This window comes from Ammospiza nelsoni, chromosome 16 (assembly GCF_027579445.1).
Source record: "Ammospiza nelsoni isolate bAmmNel1 chromosome 16, bAmmNel1.pri, whole genome shotgun sequence".
Taxonomy (NCBI): Eukaryota; Metazoa; Chordata; class Aves; order Passeriformes; family Passerellidae; genus Ammospiza; species Ammospiza nelsoni.
In genome coordinates, this window is record NC_080648.1 from 2,317,652 (window position 1) to 2,332,668 (window position 15,017).

Sequence of the window (15,017 nt, forward strand, 5' to 3'; positions counted from 1 at the left end):
GTGGTGGCTGTCTCATAACTGGGCATCTGGCACGGGAACTCACTTGGCAGCGTGTGGAGGACAGGGCTGGCACTGTGGAACCCCCAGGATCGTGGTTGGAGCTGGACTCTTCATGGAATCACAGACTGCTCTGGGTTGGAAGAGACTGGAGAGACCCAGTTCCATGGGCAGGGATGCCTTCCACTGTTCCAGGCTGCTCCAAGCCCTGTCCAGCCTGGCCTTGGATGCTTCCAGGGATGGGATTTGTTCCTCTCCCTCTCCATGCTCTCCCATCATTTTCCCTGTGGCTGTTCCCAGGCTGGCCCTGCTGGCAGCCCCGGGAGCAGCTGAGGGCTCTCAGAAGCTGCTGCTGGTGCCTGGCACTGGAGCCCCAGAGCTGGAGTCGAGTGCTGGCCCAACAGCTTCTGCAGCCCCATCCAGTCTTGTTTCATGGAACACCCTGAGTTGGACCCACAAGGATCAAGCCCAGAGCCTGCTCAGGACAGCCCAGCCTCGCTGTATCTCCTTTTTAAGCTTGGATTAAAGTGAGGCCCAGCTGAGCTGCAGCTTTGCAGGACGGGCAGGGTGAGGCGGGGCCTTCCCACAGGTGCTGCCCTGTGTCAGGAGAGCCTCTCCCTGCTGGGGAAGGTGCACCAACCCTTCTGCTCTGCTCCGCTCTGCTCTGCTCTGCTCTGCTCTGCTCTGCTCTGCTCTGCAGAACGGTCATGGAGCTACCCCGGCTCCGTGCTGGGCACTGCCTTCCCTTCCAACACACAGAGCTGGCAAAATGTCTCCAGGATTTCCACTGACCTGGGAGAGTTTAGACTCGAGCACCTAAAGGAAAAGGTCAGCAAATAACACACAGCTGGTTTCTATCTGCAGTGGGAGTTCCACAGCGAGTCCTGCGTGGCTGCAGTTTGTCCACGAGCATTGGCCTGGCCACTGTCACCTCGGGGTGGTGGCAGCTGAGTGCAGCAGCCAGGAGCCAGGACGTGGAGCAGCCAGGCTGCCCTGACTGCCGTGGCTGCTCTGCTGGAGCTGGGTTTATGCCTCTGCTGTGTCCCGTAGCACTGGGATGTTCACTGGGGAGGAGCTGCCCTGTGATGCTGGGTTTGGGGTGTGACTGCAGCAGAGGGGTGGCACCCAGACCTGGCACAGCAGTGCTGGCCCTGCCCCCAGACTCCCTCTTAGTCCTGCTCCTGCCCCAGCGGGTGGGGACAAGGACATGGGAGGGGATCCCACTGGCCAGAGCAGTGTCACACACTGTCACACTCTGCTCAGCTCCAGGACAGCAGCCAAAGAGGGGCTCAGAGCCTGGCTGGTGCTCTGGGAGGTGGGGAGTGATTGTATTGCATCCCTTGGGGGTTATTTTAACTTGGGGTGGTTTTTTTCCCTCAACTTCACTTTTAACAGATTTTCTCACTTCTCTCCCTGCTCAGGCTTGGGAGTGAGTATGTGACAGTGCCACCCCGGGCTGTGACAGGTTGCGCAATGTTGCCTCAGCTCAACTTTGGTGCTAAATCCAGGCCAAGGACTGGCCTGACCCCGCTGTGGTGTGGGTCAGCCACCTCCGTGGCTGCAGCTGAGAGCAGCCTGGGGCATTGGGGCAGTGTCACCAGCACGGCCAGGACAGGGCCAGCGCTCCAGAGCTCCCGGGCCAGGAAGGGTTTGTGCTGAGCTGCCTCTCCCACAGCCCCGGGTTCAGGCAGAGCCCATCTGGAAGAACTCCAGGGTGTCTGAGTGCCTGGCAGCCCAGGAGGAGCAGGATCAAAGGTACACAAAGGGCGAGGGAACGGCGCAGGAGGCAGCACAGACACTGGTGGCGCACGTGCACTTGAATATATTATCTTATTTAATGCGACATCTTAAGTTAGGCATCCTAAGGCTGGTCTGGACCCTGCCCCACGCAGAGTCCGTGCCAGCTGCTGGCTCACCGTGCCGGAGCCGAGGGCACAGCGCGGTGAAAATCCGCGGCCCCGGGTGGGAATCGATGGCCCCGGGTGGGAGTCGGTGGCTCCGGGGCTCTGGCCGGCTCCGGTGTGGCTGAGGGGCTCCAGCGAGCGCTGCACGAGTCTCAGCCAGGAAAGCTTCGTGTGGAGCCTGGCACGGGGTGGCGGTGCCCAGGCTGTGCCCCGGAGCTCGGGGGGTCCCCAGGAGCAGCGTTGTGTTTCCCCAGCCCCGCGTTCAAGCCGAGCAGCCTTGGCTGTGCCCTTGGTGGGCGCTGCCGAACCCCGAGAGCCCCCCGGGAGCTCGGCTCGGCTCCTCCGGCGCTGGGGCAGGACCTGAGCGCCCCTGGCTCAAACCTTGGTGCACACCGAGCCCCCGTCCGGGCCCTCTGCGGCCACCGAGCCGCTGCCGCCCGGCCGGGCCCGGAACCCGGTGAACACCGGGCAGATGGGCACGTTCCGGAGCCAGCGGCTGCTCCGCACCGCGCCCATGCCGAAGGGGAAGTCGTAGCTCCTCAGGCTGGCGCTGCTCGAGCTGTCCGAGTGCGCTCCTGCCTTCCACTGCACCAGCCCTCGTTCCTCCTGGGTCCCTGCGGGGTGTCCGGTGTCACCCCCGGCCCCGCCATCCCCCCTGGCAGCTCTAAACCGACAGGAACCTGCCCCAGCCCCGCTGCCCCTGCCCGCCCGTGTGCCCCGTTACCCGGGATGGTGTTGTCCAGGATGAAGGCAAGAGTGCCCCCAACGAACATCTCCGTGGTCAGCAGCACCGTCAGGATCTGGTCTAGCTCGGGGACACCTGCGACAGCGTGGGACGGGGCCGGGATGCTGTGAGGAGTCGGATTTCCCCGCTGCTCCCCGGCAGATCTGCGCTCCTGTCTCCCCAAACTGCCCAAACCGCGGCTCTCCGTGGGGCCGTACCTGTGTTAATGGCCCCGGGGTGGGAATCCAGGTAGTTCGGCAGCACCAGCCCGAAAAACATGGCAAAGCCCAGCACGAAGAGGTTTCGGGAGGAGTTCATGTCGACGAACTGCAGGTTGGAGAGGCCGACGGCCGTGATCATTCCTGCCGGCAGAGATGCGGCGATGCAGGCGGCGGAGCCGGGGCTGGCCCAGCCGCGAGTGGGTGCGAGGGGCCCCCGTTCCCCCCATCCCCGCCCTCGGGCTCACCAGCCCCCGGGGCTGCGGGGACCAGGCCCAGGGCTGCGTTTGGGGCATTCAGTTACCGAACAAGGTGCAGAACATCCCGCCGAGCACGGGGTCGGGCAGGGAGGCGAAGAGCGCCGTGAATTTGCCGATGGTGCCCAGCAGGAGCATGATCCCGGCGCCGTATTGGATCACCCTCCTGCTCCCCACCTGCACACGGACAGCGGCAGCCGGTGACGGTGCCTGCGCCCCCCGGCCCAGCCGGGACCCGCCCCGGCCCCGCTACCTTGGTGATGCCCAGGACGCCGATGTTGGGGCTGGAGGACGTGGAGCCATTGCCGGTTCCCAAGAGCCCCGCGATGATGCAGGAGATGCCCTCGGTGAAAATGCCCCTGCGGAACAACACGGCGGGGCTGGTGCCCATCCCACTGTCCTGCAGCCTCCCTGACCGGTGTCCAGAGATGCTGCGGTGCGAGTGAGGTGCCGTGGAGGGGAGAGCAGCCGGCTGTACCTGTTGATGGCGTGCACCGGGGGCGGCGGTGCTCCTGCCAGCCGGGCACAGGAGTAGTAGTCCCCGATGGACTCGATGATGCCCGCCAGCGTGGCACTGAACATGCCCAGCACGGCTGCGGAGGTCACCGTGGGCAGCCCCCACTGGCCTGCCCGGGGGCAGAGCATCTCAGGGCTGGGGACAGCCCAGGACCCCCCAGGCGGTGCTCACCGGCGCCATTTGGGCCCCCCGGGTGTTTCCCAGCCCCGGTGATGCTGCACCAGGTCCCCACATCCCCAGGGCAAAGGGGTATCGGGGCACTCACAGGGGTAGGGGACACGGAACCAGGGTGCCACGGACAGGATCTCCCCGCGCGCGTCCGTCCTGGCCTTGTAGCCGTACTCGTCGGGCCGGCTGGGGAACACTCCGGTGCGGGTCAGCACGTAGCAGATGAGCCACACCAGCATGATGGCCAGGATGATCTGCGGGCACACACGGCACCCTCCCGCACCGCTCCCGAGCCCGCCTGGGGCAAACGGGGCAATGTGGGGCCGCCCCAGGATGCTCCCAGCCAGCCCCTACCGGGAACATCTTGAAGATCTGGACGCGGAGCAGGACAAAGCCGCGGCCCCGCCGGTAGCCGGGCAGGCAGATGGCGACCTGCCGCAGGTACTGGGCAAACAGGACAATCAGGAAGATGGTCCTGGGGGAGAGACAGATGGGATCCCTCTGATGCCTCAGGTTTCAGCTTTTATATTTTTCAGATTCTGTGCTGCTTTAGTGTGTAATTCTGAGCTTCATTTTAGGGGATGATGAGCTCTCTGCACAGAGCATGGAGACAAAACAATTCCTTCTCTAGCTGGGCACCGAGGACAAATTGTTGTGTTGTGATCCAAATCTCAGGCCCAAGAGCAGAAACAACGTGGGCTGAGGAGAGATAAACAAGCAGGATGGGACTGCATGGGCTGGAGCTGTAAATGGACAATTAACTCCAATATGCTAACTGATCAAAGTGAGAGACTCCTGTGACCAGTTGTGCATTTTGTGCCCATTTTGGTTCATCTTGGGTGCAGCCTTGGTTGGGCTCTTGTGCTGCCCAAGGTGGATCCATTGAGGCCTCCTAATAAATCCCTGCTTTATTCTTTAACTCTGTCCAGCCTCTGTTCTAGGGCAACCTTCACAAGGCATCACCTCCCACCCCTGACATCCTCCTGGCTCTGTGTTGGACAACCCTGCCCTCCTGTCCCCATGTCCCCCTTGTCCCCCGTGTCCCCATGCCATACAGCACAGAGATGCCCCAGTGGGAGCCAGCCCGGTCACCGGCCGCCTGGAACACGGAGAGTCCGATGAGGGACACGGTGGGGGTGACGGTCAGCGGCCCGATGTAGCTGAGCAGTGCCCCGGGGAGCCCCAGCAGCCCGATGAGCACTTCCACCAGGCTGGACACTATGATGGCCCCCTGGATCTGCAGGGCACAGAGAGAGTGTCAGCAGCCGTCTGGGGAGTCAAGGTGCCACGGGGTGGTGGTAGGATCATGGCAGGGTGGTGGCAGGGAGTGGCAGGGTGCTGCAGGGTGGTGGCAGAGGGTGGCAGGGTGGTGGCAGGGTCATGGCAGGGTGGTGGCAGGGTGGTGCAGGGTGGTGCAGGATGGTGCAGGATGGGGCAGGATAGTGGCAGGGTGGTGGCAGAGGGTGGCAGGGTGGTGCAGGATGGTACAGGGTGGTGGCAAGGTCGTGGCAGGATGGTGGCAGGGTGGTGGCAGGGTGTGCCAGGATTGAGGGAGGATTGTGGCAGGATGCTGCAGAGTGGTGGCAGGATGGTGGCAGGGGGTGGCAGGATGGTGGCAGGATGGTGGCAGGGTGTGCCAGGATGATGGCAGGATGATGACAGGATGGTGGCAGGATTGTGGCAGGATGATGGCAGGATGATGACAGGATGGTGGCAAGATTGTGGCAGGTTGGTGCCAGGATTGAGGGAGGATTATGGCAGGTTGGTGGCAGGGGGTGGCAGGATGATGCAGGGTAGTGGCAGGGTGGTGGCAGGGTGATGGCAGGATGATGCAGGGTGGTGGCAGGGTGATGGCAGGCTGTACCTCTCGCATGCGGGGCTGCCAGATGTGCGACGTGTTGAGTGGCAGGGACCAGTTGCCGTAGATCTCCTCTGGGGATGGAGGGCGGTGAGGTGGTCCTGGGGGTCGGGGAGCAGCCGGACACCCCCTGCACCCCCCTGCCCTCACCTTCAGGTGGGCATCGCCACTTGTCCAGGGCCAGGATGGACTTGGCGGGCACGAGGAAGGCCAGGGCGCTGGCCTGGAAGAGCGGCAGCCTGCGGGGACAGAGGGATGGATCCTGTGCCTGTGCCCGGGGTTGGGCACGGGGCCCGTGGGGCCGTGGCTCTACCTGATGCCCACGGTGGTCTGGATGAGGGTGGTGATGCCCACGCAGGTGAAGATGGTGCCAATGAGGTAGCTGACGGTGAGCTGGTCCTTGCCCACGCACAGGCTCTCGGCCAGCAGGAAGGGCACGGCGATGGTGCCGCTGAAGCACGTCAGGTAGTGCTGGGGGGCGAGGGGGGCTCAGCAGGGCTGGGGGTGCCCCACACCGTGGGGAACGGGGATTTGGGGTCTGACACTTGCCAGGCTGTACCTGGAAGCCGAGCAGGATGCAGAGGTACCAGGGGGGCACGTCCTCGATCTTGTAGAGCATGTCCACCTCCGGCTGGGGGGGCCTGGTGCCCGTCCCGGGCTCCTGCTGGGGGGGCACAGCTCAGCCTGTCTCACCCTGGGGCTGCGTGCAGGGACGGGCAGCCCACCCGGCCCCATGGGAGCCCCTGTGCCCGCGGGGAGGGGAGGGGTTCCGGCTGGCCGGGCTCCATCCGCAGGTGTGTCACAGATGGATTTGGGGTGCGGTGCTGCCCACGGGGTGCCCGGTACTCACCCTGCCCGCCACAGGCAGATCCTTCCCAGGGGCGTGCGGGGAGCCCGCGGGGCCCAGAGCCAAGTTCCCATTCTGGCAGTGGGGACGAGGGAGGAGCTGGGTCAGTGCGGACCCGGCTGTCCCTCGGGGAGGGGCTGGGCTCTGCTCTGAGGGACGCGGGTGACACCGGGCCATGGCCCAGCGTGTTTCCTGTCAGTCCCACCCGGTGCCCGCTCTGACCTCCAGGAGGGGTCTGGGCTCCCAAACCCACCGATCCCTGCCTTGTATTTTGTTCCTGGAAAGTCTGGAGGGGGATCCCCCCTGCAGGTGATGGGAAAGGTGGCACGGCCGGTCCCAGCCGCAGCATTCCAGCGTGTCCCCTCGGTCCCGCGATTCACCGCAGTCCCCAGGCTCCCCCTGGCCTTTGGCAGCCCCAGCAGGGCATCCTGACCCTGAGCTGGCCGTGGCTGGCTCGGTGTGCCCGGCCACCACCTCCCTCCCCACCGCCCTGGGATGACACCGAGGAAGGGATGGGGATGGGGACAGGGACGGCGCCTGCATTCACCTGGGGCTGAGCCAGGTCTCCCGAGCGGGTCCCCATCCTCGGACGCTTCCCGGCGGCGCTGTCGCTGCTCGGGGGGTTTTATGGCCGTGGGAAGGACTTTAGTCCCCGGCCGGGCGGTGGCGGTGGCGGGGGGAGGGCGGCCATTGGCTGGGGGTTGTGAAAGCGGCGAACGCAGCCCCGGCACGGATCAGCCATTAACTCCTTTAATTGGGGCTGCCCCCGCCCGGAGCAGCGCCCGGTGAAACATTAGAGCCCGTGGGTTACACAGTAATTCCCCGCTCGCCCGAGCGGACACCGAGCGACAGCGGCGACATCGGTGACAGGCGACAGCGGCGAGGCGCCCACCCCGGCACGTGTCGGCTCCCGCTGGGGACGAAGTCGGCTCCGAAGGTCGCCGGGGCATTAAGCATTAACCACGGCGGGCTACAGCTCGTTCTGCGGCGCCTTGCGGGGCTCCGGGCGCTCCTTGCGGCCGGCGCACGGTCCCTTGTCGCCGTGGCACAGCAGCTGCCGCAGCGCGGCCGGGCCCCGCCGGTGCGCGCTGTAAATCTGCGCCTCGCCCCGCTCGCCCACGTAGCCGAGGCACAGCTTGGAGAGCCTGCGAGGAGCCGCGGGGTCACCGGGATAGAGGGGACCCGGCCCGGCCCCCCTGCACCGCCGAACCCCCGCTCACCTGCCCGGCCACGGTCCCCCCGACACCAGCACGCTCAGGGACTGCTGGCTCGGCAGCCCCGGCCCCGACAGCCGCTTCTGCCCGTCCAGCTCCAGCACCCCGTAACTGCGGGGAGAGGGGGGTTAGAGGCAAAGTGGTCGCTGGGGACACCCCTGTCCCTGGGGACACCAGATCCTTGAGACACCGCCATCCTCAGGGACATTCTGACCCCTGCGGACTCGCCCGTAGCCGGGATCACCCTGATCCCAGGGACACCCCCATCCGGGGACACCCTGCTCACCTCTCCCAGTCCTGCGAGCAGCTCCTCTCCAGCACCTCTATGTAGTCCGACTCCTTCAGAGCCTTCTTGCCCACCTTCCCTTCTGCCTTGCGCAGTTGCTCCTCAATCTGGGGTGAGAAAAGGCAGAATCGGGGCACTGGGGGTGGCAGCCTGTCCGTGACCCCGGTCCCCAGCGGGGCTGGGCTCTGCACCCCCGTCTGTGCGGCCCCAGCAGTGGAAGCACATCTGGGTCAGAGGGTCCATGAAGAGCCCAAAAGGCTTCTTTAAGGCGCCGATGAGGAGCAGCAGCATCTCCCCAGGCTGAAGCCTCCCCACAAGGGTTCTCACTGCCGCTTTTGGGGCGCCGTGTCCCCGCTCCCAACCTGGAAGGCGATGGCGTGGCAGGCGTCACAGCGCAGCGATTCGGGCATGTGGGGCGAGAGCCGCTCCTCGGGGCTCAGCTGGGGCGCGGGGACGGAGCGGGACAGGACTGCAGGGGGGTCCCCGCACGTGTCCTCGGCCCCTGTCCCCCCCAGCAGGGTCAGCACCAGCCACGCTGCCAGCGGCGCCCGCATCCTGCTCCGAGAGTGCGGGGCGGAGGCGTGGGGTGGCTACAAACCCCCCGGCCGGGCTGCAAACCGGGCTATAAACCCCCGGGGCGGGCTGTGAACCGCCGGGGCGGGTTATAAACCGTGGGGCGGGCTATAAACCCCCCGGGGCGGGCTACAAACCCCCCGGGACCGGCGAGCGGCGCCGAGGCGCGGGCAGCGCACACCTGCATCCGGCTGGGGCGGCCCGTCCGACCCGGGCATCGCAGCACGAATGGGGAGATGTGCAGGGCGTGCCCCCTCTCCAGGAGGGTTTTGCTGTAATTCCGTCCTGTAACTGAGCATGATCCCTTCTCCTCAACCTCAGTCCTTCCTGGGATGGTGTGGACCTACAGGGGCTGGGCGAGGGTTTGGGGTTAAGGACTGGGGTTTGAGGCTCATGGTTGTGGTTGTGGCTCATGGTTGTGGTTTAGCGTTCAGGGCTGGGGTTTGGGGTTTAGGGCTCACTGATGGCTGCAGAGTCCCCTCCTGCTCCTCGGGACTGGGATTCATGTGGGGGACTCTCCAAGACAGACAGAAGGATTGCAGGTTCCAAGTGCCTCAGCGCCTCCCCTCCCTTTACCACACAAACACAGGATGAAGAAGCAGATTTAAAGCCGTTTCAGCATTTTTATTACTATTTTGGGGTGTCTGTGCTGCAGCTGTGGTTGGGGGAGCTGGGGGTGGCCAGGCCATCAACCCCTGTGCGAACCAGCCCGGGTCATCCTTGGGATGGGACTGGCAGGACAGGGGGAAGCGGGGCCTCTGTGGTCCCTTTGCTGGCCGGGGCCACCTCAATGTCCCCCTCGGGCTGCCAGCTGCTGACACCGAACACGCCCTTCCTGTCCCCGTTTCCATGAGAAGCCACTGAAGTCCAACCAGTGCCCGCTGCCCCTTCCCGTGCCAGGGGTGATGATGATTTTGGGCCAAGCCGGGCCAAGGGAAGGGACGTCCCGGCGGCTCCGTCCCGTCACATGCGGAGCAGGGAGCCCTCGGGCGCGGCAGGGCTGGCGCGGGCCGGGGGCTGCTCGGGGCCGGGGCTGGCCCGCATGCCCGTGGGGATGTAGTAGAGGCTCTCCAGGTAGCCGCAGTCGGGACCCCCGGCAGGGGACGAGCCCTCGCCCTTGGCAGCGGAGCCGGGGGTGCCGGGGTTGTCGGCCGGCGGCAGCGAGGGGTGCGGCGGCGAGGGGGCGGCGGGCGCCGGTGCCGGCAGCCCCGGGAAGCCGCCGTAGGGTGCGTAGGGTGGGCTGTAGACCCCCGGGGCCATGACCAGCGGGTTGAAAGGTGCCTGGTAGAGCCCGGTGTGTGATGCCACCGGCGGGACCAGCACCTCCAGGTACTGCCCGGTCTCGGGGTCGTAGAGCGTTTTCATCTGCGGCTGCCGCGGCGGCTCCATGTAGTAGCACTTGCCGCTGCTGGGATCCACGAGCATCCTCCGCTGGGCGGGCACGGCGGCGGGGAAGGGCTTGGGGGGGCTCTGCCGGCTCCTCCCGCTCGGCGAGGGACCCTCGCTCCTCCTGAGGAAAGGAGGAGCATCCTCCAGGTGGGGCTGGGCTGGGGGCTCCACAGCAGCCGAGCCCTCGGGGGGTCGGGGCAGGGGGGGCTCAGGGCTGGGCTTGCTCCAGGGCACTTCCCCAGCAGGAAGGGAATAGGCACCGGTACCCAGCGGAGCGCTGGCTGGGCTGGGGACAAAAGGGGATCCAAAGAAAGAGCCGGCCACGTTGGAGACTGAGGGATGCCCAAGGGAAGTGGGGACTGGATTGCTGACCATGGGGGACCCAAAGGATGAACTGCCTGGGTTGGGGATCAAGGGGTTCCCAAAGGATGCACTGGATGGATTGGGCACCAGTGGAGACCCAAAGGATGCACTGGATGGATTGGGGACCAGTGGAGACCCAAAGGATGCACTGGATGGATTTGGGATCAAGGGGTTCCCAAAGGAGGCACTGGATGGATTGGGGACCACTGGGGACCCAAATGATACATTGGATGCATTTGACACCAGCTGGGACCCAAAGGATACACTGGACGGATGGGGCACCAGTGGGGACCCAAAGGATGCACTGGATGGATTGGGGACCAAGGGGTTCCCAAATGAGGCACTGGATGGATTGGGGACCAGAGGGGCACCAAAAGACTTGTTGGAGTTGGAAACCAAGGGGGCCCCAAATGATGTGCTGGCCAGGCTGGAGGCTGATGGGAAGCCAAAGGATGAGCTGGTCACGTTGGTGACCATGGAGGTCCCAAAAGAGGCACTGGCTGGGTTGGGGGCTGAGTGACCCCCAAAAGAGGTGCTGGCCGGGACGGGGACAAAGGGGGTCCCAAAGGAGGCACTGCCTGGGTTGGGGACCGAGGGCAGCTTTGGCATCAGCGTGGATTTGGGGGCTCTCTCGGGGATTGCCAAGTAGTTGGAGTTCTCTGCCGGGGCAGCAGGCGGGTAGGGCTCTGGAGCCGCCGGCCACAGCGGCGAGTGCTCCCAGGCCTCCCTGTGCTCCGGCAGCCGCCCAGGGGAGCCTTCGCCGCTGTCCCCGGCTCGGAGCGGGGCGGCGGGGCCGGAGCCACCGGCAGAGCCCCCGCTGCCCACCGAGAGCCGCCGGCCGCTGCCGGGCTGCTGCTGCCGCTGCTTGCCGGCCCCGGGCTCTCCCCCGGCGCTGCTGCCGCCCGGGGCTCCGGCCCGGGGGTCCCGGCTGTCCCCGCTGCGAGGTCGCTGCCCCGGCGGCTCCGGGCCCTCGGCAGCGGGGAGCGCTCCGCTGCTGCCACGGCCGCGCAGCTCCTTCCCCTCGGCGGGGCTCGGCGGCGGCAGCAGAACGGTCTTCTCTGCCCGCAGCAGGGCGCTGCTCTGGGCCGGGCAGCTCTCCGGGCCCGGCCGCCCCACCAGGACGTGCAGATGGGTCTCCACGTGCGGGACCCGCTCTGCCCGCGGGGGCAGCCGGAGCTCGCTGCGCTCCCGGCGCGGGGGCGACGCCGGCGGCTCCTCCGGGGGGGCCGCTCCCCTCCGCGTGGCCTGGACCCTCGTGATGTTGATGGGGGAGCTGTGCGGGGGCCTGGCGGGCCCCTCGGCACAGGCCGGGGCCGGCTCTCGGCCGGGGGCCGCCGGCACCTCCTCTCCCGGCGGCTCCGGCGGCGGCTCCCGGCGCACCGAGGTGCAGTGGATGACCAGAGGGGCGGCTGGCGGCGGCTCCCCGCTGCTCGCCGCGGTGCCGCGGGAGGCGCCGGCAGTCCCGAACTTGAGGCTGTAGCTGCTCTTCACCAGCTTGCGCACGTCGCGGGGCTGCGGGACGCGCCCCTTGCCCTTCTCCTGCGGCTTGGGGGGAGCGGGGGGCGGGGACCCCCGGGGTGCCGGGGCGGTGCCGGGGCTGGGCGGCCGGCGGGGCGCTGCCGGCGGCTTCTCCGGCCGGCTCGGCGGCTGCGGCCTCGCCTCATGAGCCCGGGAGGAGGCGAAGGGGCGGCGCGGCGGGGCGGCGGGGAGCGCCCGGCTCTCGGCCTTGAAGGGGAGGCTTTGGGAATGGATGGGGCCGATGGCTCGCTCCTTCAAGCTGGGCCACGGCCTCGGCGCCCTCGCAAACCGGGGGGCGACATCCAGCACCTTCCCCACCCCGGGCTGGGCCTCGAACAGGGCGCGGGCTCGCTGGTAGCAGATCCTCTCCGACGTGTGCTCCTCCGCGGCCGCGGGCAGCCAGCGGCCCTCCAGCACCTCCTGGTACTTCATCCTCTGGTTGAGCTCGTTGAACGTCTTCCTCAGGTTGCAGACGGTCTCCCTCGTGGCCTCGCTGAGCACCACGCCCTTGGTGGGATGGGTGGTGGTGGCGGCGCTCCCCGCGGCCGCCCTGGCCATCCCGCCGCCCCGCAGGTCCTCGGCCGAGAAGCTGCAGTCCGAGCGGGACAGCGAGCTGGACTTGCCCTCCAGGGCATCCCCCAGCAGGTCGGTGCCGGCCGAGGACGGCCCCGAGGAGGTCGAGCTGCCCCGCAGCCCCTTCTGCTCCATCTTGATGCGCTGCTCGTACTGCATCTTCTTGGCCAGGACGTTTTTCACCAGGCACGAGGCCGCCCTGGTCCTGTCGGTGCCGGCCTCCAGGGACGCCGCCTTCATGAACTGCTGGTAGTTGAACCTGAAGTCCTCTCCGACGGCTCTGCCCTTGCTGGGGGGCTCCTTCCTGGCCGGGGGCTGGGGCGCTGGGCCGTCCCCCCGCGGGCCAAAGCCCGTCTCCTTCCTCTCCTTCCTCTTCAGCAGGATCTGGCGCTTGGGCACCGTCCTCTTCTTACCGTGGCCCTTCCTGGCCTCGCCGTTCTCTAGCTCCACGTCCACGCACTCGAACTGCTCCTTGCCCAGCAGCTCCCCGTCCACGCCGGCGGGGAAGGGCCATCCCACCCTGCCGTGCAGAGCTGTCCCCGCAACCCGGGGCTCCCCGGCGCCCGCCGGCCACCGCCGCGGCCGCCCGCCGTCCTCGGACAGCGAGTTGGAGAGGCTGGAGGAGGTGTGGGAGCTGCACATGTCGAGGCGAGCTCCGGGGAGCCCCGAGAGGCTGCGGAAAGCCCTGGCCGTCAGCGCCTGCACCTCGCCGTCCACCTCGTCCGAGTCGCTGGGAGCCCCGGCGAGCATCGGCCCGGGCTGCCGGGGCACGGCCGGCTCCCCGGCGGCCGGCACGGGCTGCCGGTCCCCGCCGAGGGGACCCATCCTGCCCCCCTGGCCCGGCGCTGGGCTATTCTTAGCCGCGCTGGACAGCTGAGCCCGCTGCGGGCGGGCGAGGGGGCCGGGCGGCGGGGGAGCGCCGGGGGCCCCCGCCGGAGCCCAGCGGGCCGGGGCAGCCCGGCCGGGCGATCCCTCCTCATCCGGGAACTCCAGGCAGTCCTTGAAGGTCTCCGTGCCGTCCGAGCACAGGGCGGAGTGGTAGGAGGACAAGGAGGAGCTCGACATGCTCTTGGTGAGGTCGTCGCGGGGCAGCCCCGGGAGGTGACCGTCCTCCTCCTCTTCCTCCTCGGCGGAGCGCCGGCCGTCCCCAGCTCCGCGGGGACCCTCGCCCTGCGGGCCGGGCAGCTCGGCGGGGTTCAGCAGCACCGGCTCCCTCTTCCCGCGGGGCATGGTGGCAGCGAGCAGCGCGGGGGCTTCGGCCGGGGCCGGGGAGCGCTGCTCGGGGCCGGGGCCGCTCTGCCGGGGCCGCTGGCTCGACCTTGTGCTCCCTCCCGTCCCGGCGGCTGCAGCCGGCGGCGGCTCAGAGCAAGCCCGGATCACATGGACCCGGCCAGCGCCAGCCGGGGCAGCCGACGCCAAGCGCATTGCAGGGATGCCACCGCCGCCCCCAGCCTCGGGGACCTGCCGGGGGCCGCCGGCTCATCCCTGCCCCTCAGCTCGCCCCGCTCTCCCCAGAGCGCCGGACAGCTCCCAGGGCACCCCATACAGGTCCCAGGGCACCCCATACAGGTCCCAGGGCACCCCATACAGGTCCCAGGACACCCATACAGCTCCCGGGTGTGACCCCATGGAACGGCTGGGCTGCCCCTGGACCCGCAGACCCCTCTGGGGATGTCCCATCCGCGGTGCTGAGGGCACGGCAGGACCCCGAGCTGCAGCTCCATCCCCACCACGGCTCCTTTCCCGGTGCCACAGCAATGGTGTGTCCAGCTGGCCTTTCCCCTAAACACACCCTGCCCCTGGCAGGAGCTCCCACACAGCCAATCCAAGCGGCCAGGAGCAAACTCAAGGCTTGGGATCAGCCCAGGCATGGAGCAGCGCTGGGATTCACAGGAGCTGACCAAAGGACTGCAGCCATGTGTGTCTTTTTTGGGGACACTCCAAGCCAGTGGTGGGGTGGCTGGGGTGACATGAGGATCTCTGCAGTTTGCCCACCCCAAGTGCTGCTGGTGCAGCCCAGTCCCAGCTTTTGGGGGAATTTTTGCCATGAAACAGCAGCAGCAGGTGCTTCCCAGTGCTGCCAGTCCCGGAGCAACCCGATGCCCACGTCCTCTGGGTTCATGCAGGGACTAAAATTAAACCTTGGCAAGGAGGAGAGGAAAGCTTCCCGTAGAGCTGGGCTGGCACTTAACCCTTCCCTGCTGAGCTGGGCTGGGCTTGCAGGTGGCATTTGTGCCCACAGGGACTGCAGGGGACCTGCTGTGGGCAGTGCTCACTGGCGTGGTGGCCTTGTGCAAGAAGGAGTGTGGATGTGGGGTTTCAAACCCCCAAATCCCTTTCTCCATGGTCAGGCACAGGCACAGACTGCCAGGGCAGTGCTGGGGTCGCCATCCCTGGCCCTGCTTCTCCACGGGGCTCCAGGGGGTGTCTGGGGCCAGCCCAGCTCCCACAGCACCCACAGCAGTGCCAGGGAGTGCATGGACAGGGGGTGGACAGAGGATGGACAGTGGGTGGACACCACAGCCAGGTGTCCAGTGCTGCTCTCCTGCCACCCTCGCAGCCTCCAGTGGTGGTGTGTCACTTGTCACAGCTCTTGTCCCTGTGACTATTG

At 67.3% G+C, this 15,017-nt stretch overlaps 3 protein-coding genes across 3 annotated transcripts; all 3 read right to left on the reverse strand.

Annotated features, from left to right (window-relative positions):
• Positions 1-1,808: 1,808 nt before the first annotated feature.
• On the reverse strand, positions 1,809-7,235 carry SLC23A1 (solute carrier family 23 member 1). Its single transcript, XM_059483502.1, is given in 17 exon segments — positions 1,809-2,515; positions 2,626-2,721; positions 2,844-2,987; positions 3,148-3,277; positions 3,354-3,459; positions 3,579-3,726; positions 3,883-4,039; positions 4,140-4,260; positions 4,841-5,022; positions 5,650-5,717; positions 5,794-5,882; positions 5,957-6,114; positions 6,203-6,304; positions 6,494-6,565; positions 7,038-7,107; positions 7,109-7,163; positions 7,166-7,235. Coding segments are annotated over 17 exon segments (2,004 nt in total). The 5' UTR covers positions 7,233-7,235; the 3' UTR covers positions 1,809-2,276.
• Positions 7,227-8,612, reverse strand: MZB1 (marginal zone B and B1 cell specific protein). Its single transcript, XM_059483503.1, has 4 exons — positions 8,353-8,612; positions 7,991-8,097; positions 7,711-7,815; positions 7,227-7,635 (listed from the first exon to the last, which is right to left on the reverse strand). The coding sequence occupies exons 1-4, from the start codon at positions 8,542-8,544 to the stop codon at positions 7,461-7,463; spliced, it is 579 nt and encodes a 192-aa protein (XP_059339486.1). The 5' UTR covers positions 8,545-8,612; the 3' UTR covers positions 7,227-7,460.
• A 568-nt stretch (positions 8,613-9,180) lies between these two features.
• Positions 9,181-13,831, reverse strand: PROB1 (proline rich basic protein 1). The gene has a single exon (XM_059483877.1). It carries the CDS (start codon positions 13,829-13,831, stop codon positions 9,527-9,529), a length of 4,305 nt encoding a protein of 1,434 aa, XP_059339860.1. The 3' UTR covers positions 9,181-9,526.
• Between the last annotated feature and the right edge of the window lie 1,186 nt (positions 13,832-15,017).